Raw genomic sequence first — 14188 nt, 5'->3', positions numbered from 1 at the left:
GCTCGAAAGATTGATCTATTTTCACATCTCGTGTAGCTCTATTTTAGGGCGAGCGTGGATCCGGGAAACGTTTTTATGCGCCATTTACACTTTCCCGTAACTTTTTTAATTTAATAATACTGGGTGTTTCTATAACGCAAATCCAATTTTGTCAGCATATTCTACGTAATCCTATTGAAATTTTAAATTAAAAAATGCCGCATAAATACATAAATGTAGCGCAAACAAATTGTTACGAAATAGCCATAAATTACAAAGGATTACAGACTTATTCGGAAGAAGAGAAAAGAATAAAAAATCGCGAGAAGAAAAGATAATATAGGAACATGTGTTATCGAGATAATGCAAGAAATATCGTCCATATTTCAAGCATTAGTTTCACATGATAAAACGTAGTTATTAAAGACGAGCGTTCTGTCTTACTTATTGTTAGACGATTGTTGCTAAAGCTTTCAAGTTCGCGATCCTCTTTCCAAATCACCCCCAAATACCCTCCTACACCGACCCAGTGAGTGAGACAGAGGTCATTTACCTCGTAAATTACGATACCGAGATTGCACCCCCTGTGATTTACGTCATGTGCATAAGGCAGGCCAGGCAGGGAGAGAGAGAGACGGAGAAAGAAAGAGAGAGAGAAAGAGAGAAAGGGAAAGAGAATGTTTAATTATCGGAAACAGAACTAGCGTGAATGATCGTTGGCGAAATATACGCGAAACACACAGGATTCGAGGTTTACAATGCCAGTGAAGCTTGTGCGGTTCGACATTCTCTTCCCTGGATACGAAACCCACGCATCGCTGCGTTTTAACAAATCGTTCAATCGATCTTTAATCGAGAGAGATAATTCACGCAAAAACCGCGCATATTTACGCTGATAACAATATCGTCGAAATACACCTCTCTTCGCTAAAGCGAAGATCTCGACGAAATAAATATATATTTGGACTAATTAAAACAAAATATTTTTTTAATCGGACGTCAAATCATGTAAAAAATTCTCTGTTCTTTCAGATATTTTTATTGAAATAAGAATTCCACATAATATTTTAAGGATTTTTGGGTGCAATTTTCTAAAATAAGTTTTTTTATTATATGTTTTCTGATGTTTCTCATTCATACGAAAGAAAAACATAGAGTCATTTAACTTTCAAGTGCTAAATTTATCTAATTTGTAATAAATTTGTTAAATTTAATTAAATTAAATTTAATTTAATTTGTTAATTTAATTAAATTTAATTAAATGTTTAATTTAATTAAATTTTTAAAAAATTAAATAACTTTTGCAAGATAAGTATTTCTTACCTGCATAAAATTTTTACTTTTATCACTAAAAATTATAATAAAAAAACAATACAATATTAAAATAGAAACACTTTAATATTTTAAGATATTGAATTTGTAAACATAAAACATATATGTATATGATATATTTTAAATATATAATTTACTTGCTTGCCGACTGTTTATTATAGTATAAGAGCAAAATTATCAAAGAGAGATTTTTTTTTAAAGAAATCCTTAGAATCTCTAAAAATTCCAGCTTTTCCAGGGAATAGATATCCTATTTTATTTTATTTAATTTTTAAAACGGCAGCTTCTTACACTTACATCTTTCATATCATACCTCTCGTGTATGTGTGACTACGTGTATGTATTGTGTGTATTTTTACAAATCCCGATAATCGATAACAGGTATATAATTACTATCCATCAGCTCAAATAATATACGTTTCATTGTGTCTGGATAACCGGAGGCTCATCAGCTCGCCCCATTATATTCCTTTCACAGATAAGATGTAGACAGGCGGGAATCATTAACGCGAAGAACCGCTATTCCTCGGCGCAGCATGACGTTGGATCCGTCAACGACGGGTACAAGAGACGCGCAAACGTCATCCGCAACAAGTTACTCGACAACCCCTGATCCTTGACGCGCGGGGAGATTTTCCCGGCGCGTCGGGGGTGAATCCATGTATCGAGTGCAGGATCGTATCCTTGTATCGCCGGTTCACAGAGAGGCAACGTGGTCGCTTCCATCCAGCGCGACCATCCACGTCGACGCGACGCCTTGATTTATGGGCAGGTTTCGCCGTGTTCAAACAGCGGAAACAAGGACACTGTTGGATTTTCGCATATATACGCGTTAACGATTCAAAATGGCGAGAGATTGCCCAGATTTAACCTCCGGATATTACCTTAGAATATTCGCGACGATTATTCAAACGACCAAGGATAACGTTTCGCTCAATTAACTTTTTCTTTCAAACCCCGCCGTCAAGGATTCGCCGAGATAATTACGCGATGTGCGTAATGCGAATATCCTTCGATAGTGACTAATGAATGCGTTTTAAGAAATATATTCAAATATTTGTTTAAAAATTCGCTTTAAACAATTTACGATTCGCGATAAAATTTTATTGTTATATTTTCAATTTATTTGTCACAATTTTTAATGGATATGACATCCTGATGTGTATTTTACGACAGACATATATTTAATTTCTCCTCAAATGCTTTTTATATTTCATATATAGTGCACACAACAGAAAAATTATAATTAATATAAATACAATACTTTTCTATCTCGAATTTGATCGCAAAAATTATCAATCGTCCAAACGAGCTTTATACATACATTGTTATAGATATCTTTTGATAATAATTCTAATGTGTACGTTAGAAAAAAATTTAAAATATTCAAACATTTGTGTAAAAAATTCTATTTTCCAATTATTTGCCAATTTTTAATGGATATAAATATCCTGACATTTTATGACACACATATTTCTTTTTTTTCCAAACGCGTTTTATATTTTATATATAGCTATGAAAAAAATCATAATTAATATAATTATAATTCTTTTTCTGTCCTGAATTTTATCTCAAAGATTATCGATCGCCAAAAACGAACTTCGCGTTGTTTGAGACGCAAATTTGCCCTATACTCCAGTAGTAACATACACAGTACGTAGACCTCACTTTGGATAATATATAATTACTCCAGCAATAGGATAACACATCTCACACCGTTACAACTCAATTTTCGGATAAATTCTTCAAGTTCCGACAATGGCAAATTATTCGAGAGACATAAATGGATTTCGCTTCAACATCACATTTTATACATTTCCCGATTTCGCGATTAAATTATACAACCAATAATACATTCTCGTGATTTATTCTTATTATTTAACATCGTGCTTGTATATCAACAGTTTATCATTATCGAATGAAAGAGTTCTACTTTAAGGCGGATATTGCATAGAATTGAATTAACCCGTCCAAGTAAATTTGAACGAGTAACGAGACTTTTTAAATGATTATGCACACATGGTTGTAAATATGTACCGTACAGCTTTATCAAAGGCTTATAAAGCCGTAACGTAATAAAGCGGTGCTGCGGAAAATAAGAAATAATTTCCACGACCGCGATGAGCTTACTCGGGATGCGATACGCGTAAAGTAGTTAATTATTCTTATCGCGAAACGCGAATGAAAGAGGGGCGACTGACGAAAATTACAAACTTTGCGACACGCAAGTCATTAGGAACAATCGCCGCGTCGTACAAATCATTAAGAAAATCCCTTTCAGAGCTCCCTTTAGGCGGTTCGTAATATTCAAAACAACTTTATTTACTGTAGAAACTTGTGGGGAAAGAATCAGAATTCATATCGAAATGCGTGGCACATAAAAATGAATAGATTTCTATCTTGAATTCTACGGCCAATTATCGTCTAAAAAAACCGCGAGGGGAACGTTAATGAATTCTCTCTTTCAATTACGTGCATCTTGCGTTTTCCGGAAATTAAACGAAAATGTAATGTCGATGTATAATCATATATGCGACTCAACAGCATCGAGCGAAAAAAAAACGTGGCTCGTTTCGCATAAAACTGCGGATATTCCGAGCAGCAACTAGATTAGCCGTAATGACATGGGATATTTGTATAATAGTGCTTCTTTTTTAATAATAGCGGATGTAGCGAGAGCGATGAAGAAGTAAAGGATAATTTCCGGTAAAGCTTACGGAAAACGACTCGGCGGTATTCCGTTTGAATTATTTCGCTTCTCTCTTCTTTTCTTCGCCTTCGGTTTTCGCGCTATTGTTTTTCCTCGCTAGCTCGTATAACATTCATGATATTAAACTTACTCTGACGACGCCGTGATATTTATTTTGCGCGTCGTTTCCAGACTTTATCGCGTCTTTCACACGGTATTATGTTAGCTACGAGAAGCTTGAATAATATAATTAAATATAGAAGTATTTTTGCTCACTCTTTATTTCATGTAATGCATTTTGAAATTATATATGCAAGATGGTCTTACAGTTACCGTTATTAATAAGTCGTGTTTTACGTGTTACATTCCCAAGATGTTCCCCTCATAATTTGAAATCTATTCGCGTCGGGATTTCCAGCGCAATATCGAAAGAAAAACATTCGAGATTTAAAATACAAATATGCTATCGTACACATTGAAATTGTTATTAATCGCGAATATATATTGTTTTTTTGACCGGCCACATTTTCAGAAAATTGTGCGTTGCGCGAATCGACCTCGCAAGGACACCACGTCATCTGACGCTCGCTCTCAATTTCGAGTCTTTTCCCGTTTGAAAAAAGCGAATTCGTCGCGTGACGTTTCGCGACGATTTTCGCGAGTCTCGTTACGTCCTGCACCGATTTTTCTTTTTACGAAACGAAACAAACGACGCTTAAATCTTACGCGAAAAACTTCTCCAGAAATGTAAGTCGCTGATTGAATAGACGGCGATTCCGCGTTTCTTTTCACGGTATGGTTATCGACGCATCAGGTGTCAGTCACTCCGAGTCGAGAGAACGTCGAATTTCGCGTGCACGACGCATGTCATACGCACACACTGATACCTCATCTTCGTCGCAACAACAATATCAATGCGACGCGAAAAAAAACAACAATCACACGTTGCGATAAATTCCGCGAACGCGTATAAATAGGACAATCCTATTCTGGGAATAAGCGCGAAACTTGTCAACAAAATTTTTGTCGTCAACCATTTCTCGAGATACTCGTTAAAAATCTCTCTTTGATTCGGAGCAGAAACAATAATCGCTACTCACCCGGTGTTGCGTTGATCGTGGCAATTTCTTGGCACTTGTGACCCGTGGTCGACGACGTCTTGGTTCGTCCCACGCAGCTTATCACCGTTTCGCAATCAGTCAAGAAGTTGCGAGGATGCTTCAAATTTCTTCATCCTTCGTAGCGTCGATGTATTCCTCGAATCACTCGCGACACGACACGACAAAGTAAGACGCACGAGCGTACGCGGACACGCACGGATTCGAACGCTGCGGAAGCAACCTGTCCGAACGCTCCCATCAGTCAGCTGATACTGACGACGTCACCGTGACGTCGTCACGCCGCCGGGAGGAAAACAGGTGACCGCGAGTCGCGCGTCATCTCGCGGCGCCGCACGGCAGCTCGAGCGGTTGCATCTCCCACCGACAGATGACGCTGTTTCGTGCGCGCGTGTTCTTGCGATATTCTCGATTTTAACAGCGACACCGAAACGAGATATTTCGATTAAATGATGATTAACTTGATCGTACAGGCATAATATGAGAAGCGCCCGATACTTTCTTTGCCACTCCCGATGCTATACTTTATCTAGCGATATTTATTAGTTATATTTATTAAAACTACTTAAAATCGTAATCGAACACGATGAGCTAAAAGTGATTCTTGTTACCGTAATGTCGTCTCGTAAATAACGATGACTATCATAGCACATAATCACATCGATCGAGTTCCTTCGATCTGCGATGCTCCATCGCGTAATCGCGTGAATAATTATCACAAGCGTTTCGATGTTATAAATAATCGCGCACAACGCCAAAAACACTGGATGTCTCGACTTTGGACGCAGGTACACTGTGGTCCAGTTCCGAGATTCCTTGCATTTTAGGCGAATCAAACATGGCTGTCGTGACGTAATCAGCTATTTTATATTAAACGTGTATGCATATGTCGAATGTAAATATATATTAACGTACGAGTGAGAGTGATAAGTTTGGACAAACTCTCGCGATAGCACTAGTGAGAAAATATTTCAAACAAAATGTCATAAAAAGGTAGAAAAACGTGAGAGTGGCGAGAAGAAAGACTTGCTTTTCTTTTCTTTTTTTGCGCGCGAAATCCACACAATTTAAAAAATAATCCATTGTTCAATGTCATCGTTAAAACCTTAATATTTTTCCATTTTTTAAACGTTACGGAGTTTATAATATTTCCAAGAGAAAAGAATTCATTATTTAATGAATATTTAATGAAGATTTAATGAATATATTTGCTGATAATTAGTGGTAAGAATTATTTAATGGCAATCGCGTTCTCTCTTTTTATATTGTCGCATTTAATAAAAACTAACGCTCGAATAATTCACATAGGACAGACGGATTTAATATTATATATATTTGCGTGATATAAACTCGGAATCGAAAATCGAGGTGATTTCTGCCTTTATTTATGTGACATGTGTATTAAAAACGATTGAAAGAAAAAATGTAAACAGTTCTTCGTCGAAACAGTTTCTATCGATATATTATTCTCATAGCGAATCAAAGTCGTCAGTCGTAGAGTTTGGTGGTTAAGAACACGCACATGTACGATCGGAACGATAAAATTTCCTTATCATATTAACGAGCATCATAAAGAGAGATTAAGAAGATGACGGCAATAGTAAAATGTCGAATTTTGATTGGTATGTACGTGACAGGTGTATTTTCCATGTAAAATATATTATATGCATGTAGAAAAAAATATGTACTAACATGTTATAAAATCTATTTGAAAAGATACGTTACGTATAAAATATTTTCATTATTTGTTCGCTAAGTTTATTAAATGCGAAGGTTAAATGTAGCCATGTATCTTATCCAATACCTTTAATTGCTATTATAATTATTTTATATAGCATAACGATATTGTTTACTTTTCTAATGTATTAAAATTACTTTCTACAATTAATGCGAGTATTTGAATCAAATTATAATTTAAGAAATACATCTAATTTATAGACTGTTTATCATATATATTCTAAATTAATAAAATCTAATTATTATAATTATTTATTGTATAACAAAAACACATACACAAGCATATATATATATATATATATATATATATATATATAAAGTTTTAATAATTTTATTATAATTATGCAGTATATGTCGAAAACGATGTACGGGCAGATATAACAGCATATAGAACAAACATGAGCGATTTGATACGTTATATTAAAAATACAATAACGCAGAAATTTGACGTAGAAGTAATTGATATATTGCTATCATTTGATGACATGATGGTAACTAGATATTTTAAATGTTCTTTTTACGTTGTTAACGTTTTATGTTATGTTGTTATGTTCAATATACTTTCAATATATTTTACTTTATTTTACTTTATTTCAATATATTTTAATTTATTTATATGATATAGACGCAAATAAATGCTTGGTGCAATGAATTTGTTGATACTATTTTTGTTATTGGTTATCCATATTATGTTAATAAATATAAGAATTTGCTTGGAAAACTATATAATAAAAATATAACTAAGTTTATAGAAAATAAGATTATAGAAAAAGTTGGAAACAATTTGACTAAACATATTAATAATAAAGAACACGCATATATATTAAAAGCAATACAGGCGAAATTAGAATCCAAGTTTCATCGGTAAAATTTTACTTTTACATATTTTATATCTTTTTATTTTTCAAATTATATAACAATTTAAATGCATTTCCTCAGAAATATATGTGGCATTCTAAAAAAAACGCTCATCATTAATTTATTTGGCTTCAATAAAGCAGAAGCAGTAATATGCATTGATATAATTGTAACAATAATGGAGCATAAATATATAGTACGATTAATGAAAGAGGACGAAGAAAATAAAGAGAAAATAAATCAAGCTACTCCATGTTCTTCAAAAGAAACTACTATATCTTCTTCAAATAATACAGATCAGGTAAGATTTTTTTTGCTTTAGAAACAATGTAATAATTTTCTATATGCAATTAAATATTTTTACAGATAGAGGAAGATGAGATCAAATCCCATGAAGAATCAGATACAGACGAGGTACGACTTATATATTAAAATAAAATAATAAGAGAGGGAAAGATTGTATATAAGAAAAGCGATTAAACATGCAATTATATCTCTTTATAGGAAACTGTTAGGTGGGATGACATGCAACAATTGGTTTCTCAATTATCTTCACCTATAACAAAGGTAAAGTATCTTTCATATCAAAAACAATAGAGTAATGACGGAAAGAAGAAGAGAGAAAAAGATTTTATGAAATTTTATATGCAATTAAATCTTTTTTAAGGAAAACGACATGAATAAGAAGAAACGCCATGTTCATTTTGCTTCTGATAAATTGAAGAAAATGGTAAGGTATTTTAGATATAATGAAATATTAGATATAATGAAATACGAAAAATTTTAGAATTGATATATATATATATACACACACTTGTGTTTACATACAATTTGATCATTTTATAGATGGAAGACGAAAGTAAAGCAAAACATTATAGCAATCTTATTTTGATAAATTTACAGAAAAATTATTTTCTAGAAATAACAAAAATAAGACGAAATAAGAAATTTTATGAAATTTTAATTATTTAAAATTTTTTTAGATAAAATTGGATCAAATCCCCAAACTTTGCGAGATATTGCCTATAGATTTATCTGAAGAACAGGTAAAATATTTTTATATTAGAAACTTTAAACGAGAAAAAAAAAGAAATTTTATGTAAGATTGTATGTATGCAATCTTATAATTATAATTATTAAATTGCATGTATACAATCTTATTATTATAATTAGATCCCTTTACAGTTGGATGTTGCGTGTGAAACCACTATTGGTGCGAAATCATCTTCGTCTAACAATGAGACATTTAAAACTGAGGTAGGCAATTTTTAATACTTCCTATATTAGAAATAATAAGAAATCTTTTTATAAGATTATGTATAATTAAATTTCTTAACAATTTTTTTTACAATTAATGATCGCTGAATTGCTTTGTCAAGACACTATCATCGTTTGATATATCAATGATGGAGCAGGTAAATTATTTTCTATATAAAACATAATAAGAGATTTTATGAAATTATAAATGAAATTTTAAATCTCTTCACAGTTAAGCATCGCATATCCAGACGAGGAATCTTCTTTGCTTGAAGCCGCGGACGAGGTGAGCTATTTGTTACATTAAAGACGATAAAAGAAATATTATGCGAGATTGCATATACAATTAAATTTCTTCACAGAAACAGGAAGACATGATTTGTCAACAATATCCCATGATTGCTGTAAAAGATGCATTGTTGAAAATACAACGAAAAGTAAAATACGGTAGACACGAACCATTAAGTGATTCTATAAGGACAGATGATGCTTATGGCAGAATATTGGCCGACCACGTATATTCCGATTGCGATGTGCCAGCATTTAGATGTGCCACTAAACATGGATACGCAGTATTGGCAAGTGATGGTGAAGGCATAAGAGTATTACTGAGCGGAACTACAGTAAGTTGTGATGTTAGAAGCTATACAAAATATACAGCAATAGGCTAGAATTAAACAAAAATTTTTTGCAGTCCGATCCAATATCTCTCATTCCTAGAACATGCATGTATGTGAAGAGCGGAGCGCGTGTACCTGACGGTGATAATTTAATTACAAACTAATTTAATTACAATTAACGAGTCTCTCTGCAAATTAATGCTTCTCTCTATTTGCAGTAAAGAATTAATTATTATTTCTGTATCTGATTCCAGAAGCAACAGCGGTTGTGCCAATTAAGGATGTAAAACGAATAATAATATATGATGACGCGCATGATTTAATTCTGATAAAGATTAAACCAGAATTCGGGCAGAATATTAAGTATGAAAAAAATTCAATATTTTTCTATATATATGTATATATATTCATTTCCAAATATTATCTTTTTAAATTTCGTATATAATTTTTTAATATTATCTCTTTAAATATTGTTTTCCTTTTCATCTGAACGCTTTTTATATATTTTAAAGAAATATCGGTAGCGATATACCGAACGGGAAACTAATTATATCCCCATTCACACGTATTGGTCCAGCGGAATTAGGACTTTTGGCGGCTACAGGTCGTAAAGAAGTTCGAGTCGTTAAACCTGTATCCATAGGTATATTGTCAATTGGAGATTTATTAGAGGAACCTGGAGAGCCTTTAAGACCGGGATATGTTTACGATAGCAACAGAATAAGCCTAATCGCGCTATTAAAAGATCAAGGTTTTAATTCGATAGTGGATTTCGGAATTGTGACGGATGAGTGAGTGCATCGATATTTATTACGTATTTCTTGCCATTCTCATTATATTTGATTTAATGTACAAATGATTAATATTTTTATTATTTTATGATTAATGTAACAAAAAAAATGAAAAATTAATAACTGACATTTCGCAGTATACTACCTATAAAGATGAAAATCAAAGACGCTTTAAAGCAAGTGGTCGTACTCGTGACAATAGGCTGCTCGAACGATAATGATTTATTGAAGCCCATTTTAAAGAATGACTTTGACGCCACTATACATTTTGGTACTTTTATTTCTGAATACACATTGCAGTAACAAAATATACAAAAAAGACGGCTGTTTGGGATGTATAGAATTATACATAAAAAATGTGTCGAAAATTTCAAGAGTGATAAAATTAGAGTTTAAAAGTTTAAATTAAATAAATAAATAAATTATTAAAATATTTATCAGTTCCACACAAGTAGCAATTTTTAAGATATAAAAATTTAAATTCATAAATATAAATGACAATTTAGCATTAAATTACTCTTTATGATTTAAATACTATTTCTTGGTATAAAAAATATCAAATTTAATGTTTCAAACTTTCATGCTGTAATTTTATTATCCTCAAAATTAGTCACATCTTGTATACATATATTTTTTCAGGAAATGTATTTCTGAAACCGGGAAAGTCGACAACGTTCGCAACATGCAAGTTTGACGACAAACTGAAGTATCTTGTATGTCTTCCTAAAAATCCAGTGTCTGCTTCCGTTTCCGCGCATCTGTTCCTCTTACCTATTTTGAACAAGTTGCACCACATCAAAATGCCTTGCGAAATTCCAGCTCGCGTAAGATTCAAAATTTGAAATGAAAGGAGATATGTGCGCGTATATTTATAATGTTATTATAAATCATATTGCAGATACACGATCGATATATCTTGCATTCGCGTCCTAGAGCGGCATGGGCGACTTTAAAATGGAATGAGGAGGATAATTTCGCGACGGCTTTTAGCAGAGAAAATGTCGACAGTGATAAGTCATCGAGCAGTCAAGCCGCTAATGCGCTCTTACTGTTGCCGCCGCAAACAGAGGATCAGAAGGTGATGTATGAGTCATTTGTACCTGCGTGTCCAATCAAATAATTAGGCGTTAATAATAAATGCTTCTAATGGATTATCATCAATAGCATTTTATGACGAAATAATTGCGTACATAATTAGGTATATTCGATTACGTATATATTATATGTATATATGTTTATATATAAAGTGTTCGGTAATAACCATCGAAAATCGTTAAATGGGGTACAGAACTTTTTTATTAAATTTAACACGTTCCACCTGTACACGAGAGGTGATACGATTATTATTGGACACACCTTGTATATATTAATATTGAGTAAAACAATTATTTTATAATTTGAATAATGCAACTTTTAAATAATGTTGTATACGAGAAAAAGCTTGTCAATATATCTCGTTTTAATTGGAGGAAAGAACTGGATATGTTACATTGCTTTATGTAAAACTTGGAATCATTTTTCCTTTAGCGAAGACAGATAACTGAAAGATTACAAGGTTCTCAAACTTCACTATTTATTGGTTGGTAATTCAATGTCCAACTAAAATCTATTATATATATTCGAGATTATGTACACACACACACACATACACACGCACGCACGCACGCACACACACACACACACACACACATGTATTGTACTATATAATACTACATATGTGTATCATACTCTACATGTATATATATTATATAAATTATATATATTACATATATTATATATATATACATATATATATATATACAATTATATATATTATATATATTATATATATACAAATAATATATATATTATACAAATATATATATATATATATAATTATATATATTATATATACATACATACATATATATATATGTACAGACACACACACACACACACACACACACACACACACACACACACACACACACACACACACACACACACACACGAAGTGTCTAATAATAATCGAAAATGGCAAACAGGACATTTCTATTCAATTTAACACGCTCGACCTATACACAAGAGATGATACAATTACCGGACAAATCAATATTGAATAAAATAATTTTTAAACAATGTATAAGAAAGAACGCTTGTAAATATATATGTCGTAATTGGTGAAAAGAATTGGATTTATTACGTTGCTTTATGTAAAACTTTTGAAATCATTTTCTCTTTAGCGAGGACAAGTCGCTGACAGATTTTAAACTTCTCAGACTCCACGACTTATTGTATCACTTATTGTTAGCTTGGTAATTCAACTTTCAATTAAAATTCTATTAAAGACTTCTATCAAGACATTTCAAATTAAGGAATACGTAATAAGTCGTTTGGTTCTCTAAAATTTCATTAGTATGAAAAACATGGTTTAACTGATTTGCAGAATTTATACTTCAAAAATTATTAATGCTTTTAAATATTAATATTGTTAACATTTTAAACATTAACACTGATGATAACTAATGGGTTTTTAATGAGATTTTTAATGAGATTTCAGAAAAAAATGTTCATATATATTTATATACCTTCTTTCAATTTTGGATATAAGTGTCATAATGTAATTTTAATGTAATGTAATTTTAATTCACACTGCATGTATTGTGTAATGTGATGATAACTTTTGTTTATCATTTTATCATTGAAATTATTTCTGTCATCAATAAAATATGATATTTGTATATATTTGTGTCTAAAATACATTAATAATTATATTTTACCATATCATATATGTGTTAGTAATGATGTTTATAACACATTAAAAATGTTTCAAATCTTTGCAATATTATAATTCAACATATAAAATCACTTAAAATTTGTAGAACGGAGGAGAAGAAATTATAATAATATTCAACAGAACAAGAAAGAAGAAAAAAGAAAAATAAAATCACATTAATATCACAAAAATCGAATCGCACTTTTAATTTATTCTAATATTCGGATTATGTTTTTGCATTAATATTTTTTCTTTTTTCATAAAACTCCGTTTTATTTAGATTCTTTGCATTTTGCTTCCTTTCTGCCGCTTCCTGATAGCAAATATAAATAAAAATTAAATAAAGCACGTAAAAAATTAAATAAAAAATAAAAATTGGTTTCAAAGTGGGGAATGTAGAAAAAAAGACTGCAAACAAAGCGAAAAAAAACAGATGTCATTAGGACATCCAATAATTAGTATAGTATAATAACAGCGAGTAAATTGTGAAGTTTTTTAATCCATGAAAAAGACTGTAATACTTCTTGTAAATCCATTCCAGATATTACTTGAATAACAACGTCTAACAAAGTCAAAAAATTACAGCATACATTGGATTAAAACGACTTGTAATTTACTGCCTCATGGAAAAGCAGGAAATACTGTAAGTCGAGAAGGAGAGAAAGAGAGAGAGAGAGAGAAAAAGAGTACCAGGTTACATCACATTTTCCTTTTTCCAACAACGGCTTTACGTAATTGTACGCCACGTTTCCTCGTCGACGCGTAAGTTTAATGAAAGTTCGACGTGCCTTAATGACGTTCGGTATCTTTAAATCGATACTCCATTATAATCGACGTCGTTGCTTGACTGACGCGCTAACGAGAACGAATCGATCCCGGTGGGGTTGAAGGGTGGTTTTCAGTTAGTTTCTAGGAAAGCTACCGATTCATACCAAATCGTTCGAATTATCCTTCCTTGGTATTGTGCAACGTGCACTGATGTTCAATGAAATTGGAACTGCGAAAGAAGACATTCAATCCCGAGATATATCGATTTAAAAAAGGAAAAGTAG

At 32.0% G+C, this 14188-nt stretch overlaps 2 protein-coding genes and 1 long non-coding RNA gene across 4 annotated transcripts in view; 2 read left to right on the top strand and 1 right to left on the bottom strand.

Moving 5' to 3' along the window:
• LOC105248709 (protein-tyrosine sulfotransferase) overlaps window positions 1-5359 on the bottom strand; it is a 322406-nt gene extending 317047 nt beyond the window's left edge. Inside the window, exon 1 of the mRNA XM_025415097.1 lies at window positions 5101-5359. The gene's annotated coding sequence lies outside the window, so the exon portion shown is untranslated. The remainder of the gene's footprint in view (window positions 1-5100) is intronic.
• Window positions 5360-6569: 1210 nt separating this feature from the next.
• On the top strand, window positions 6570-7564 carry LOC112639886. The gene is made up of 3 exons (XR_003123718.1): window positions 6570-6740; window positions 7204-7346; window positions 7481-7564. It is a non-coding gene; the product is annotated as an uncharacterized LOC112639886 (long non-coding RNA).
• A 67-nt stretch (window positions 7565-7631) lies between these two features.
• LOC112639881 (gephyrin-like) lies at window positions 7632-11724 on the top strand. Of its 2 annotated transcripts, none has more exons than XM_025415094.1 (16): window positions 7632-7719; window positions 7795-8014; window positions 8080-8127; window positions 8218-8280; window positions 8381-8443; window positions 8697-8759; window positions 8899-8970; window positions 9093-9128; window positions 9203-9256; window positions 9333-9593; window positions 9665-9731; window positions 9845-9953; window positions 10103-10381; window positions 10519-10652; window positions 11021-11205; window positions 11280-11724. In XM_025415094.1, the coding sequence occupies exons 2-16, from the start codon at window positions 7892-7894 to the stop codon at window positions 11499-11501; spliced, it is 1779 nt and encodes a 592-aa protein (XP_025270879.1). In that variant the 5' UTR covers window positions 7632-7719; window positions 7795-7891; the 3' UTR covers window positions 11502-11724. The 2 variants fall into 2 exon arrangements, with proteins under 2 accessions (XP_025270879.1, XP_025270878.1); XM_025415093.1 differs by having other exon boundaries at window positions 8887-8970.
• The last annotated feature ends 2464 nt before the right edge of the window (window positions 11725-14188 follow it).

This window comes from Camponotus floridanus, unplaced genomic scaffold (genome assembly GCF_003227725.1).
Source record: "Camponotus floridanus strain SB8 unplaced genomic scaffold, Cflo_v7.5 scaffold97, whole genome shotgun sequence".
Lineage (NCBI taxonomy): Eukaryota > Metazoa > Arthropoda > Insecta > Hymenoptera > Formicidae > Camponotus > Camponotus floridanus.
This window is presented reverse-complemented; position numbering and strand designations above follow the sequence as displayed.

Coding starts and splice junctions, on each gene's coding strand:
- LOC112639881 (XM_025415093.1), top strand. CDS start 7,892: ATGGAGCATAAATATATAGTACGATTAATGAAAGAGGACGAAGAAAAT. Junction 9,732..9,844: donor CGGAGCGCGTGTACCTGACG/GTGATAATTTAA, acceptor ATCTGATTCCAG/AAGCAACAGCGGTTGTGCCA. Junction 11,206..11,279: donor CTTGCGAAATTCCAGCTCGC/GTAAGATTCAAA, acceptor ATCATATTGCAG/ATACACGATCGATATATCTT.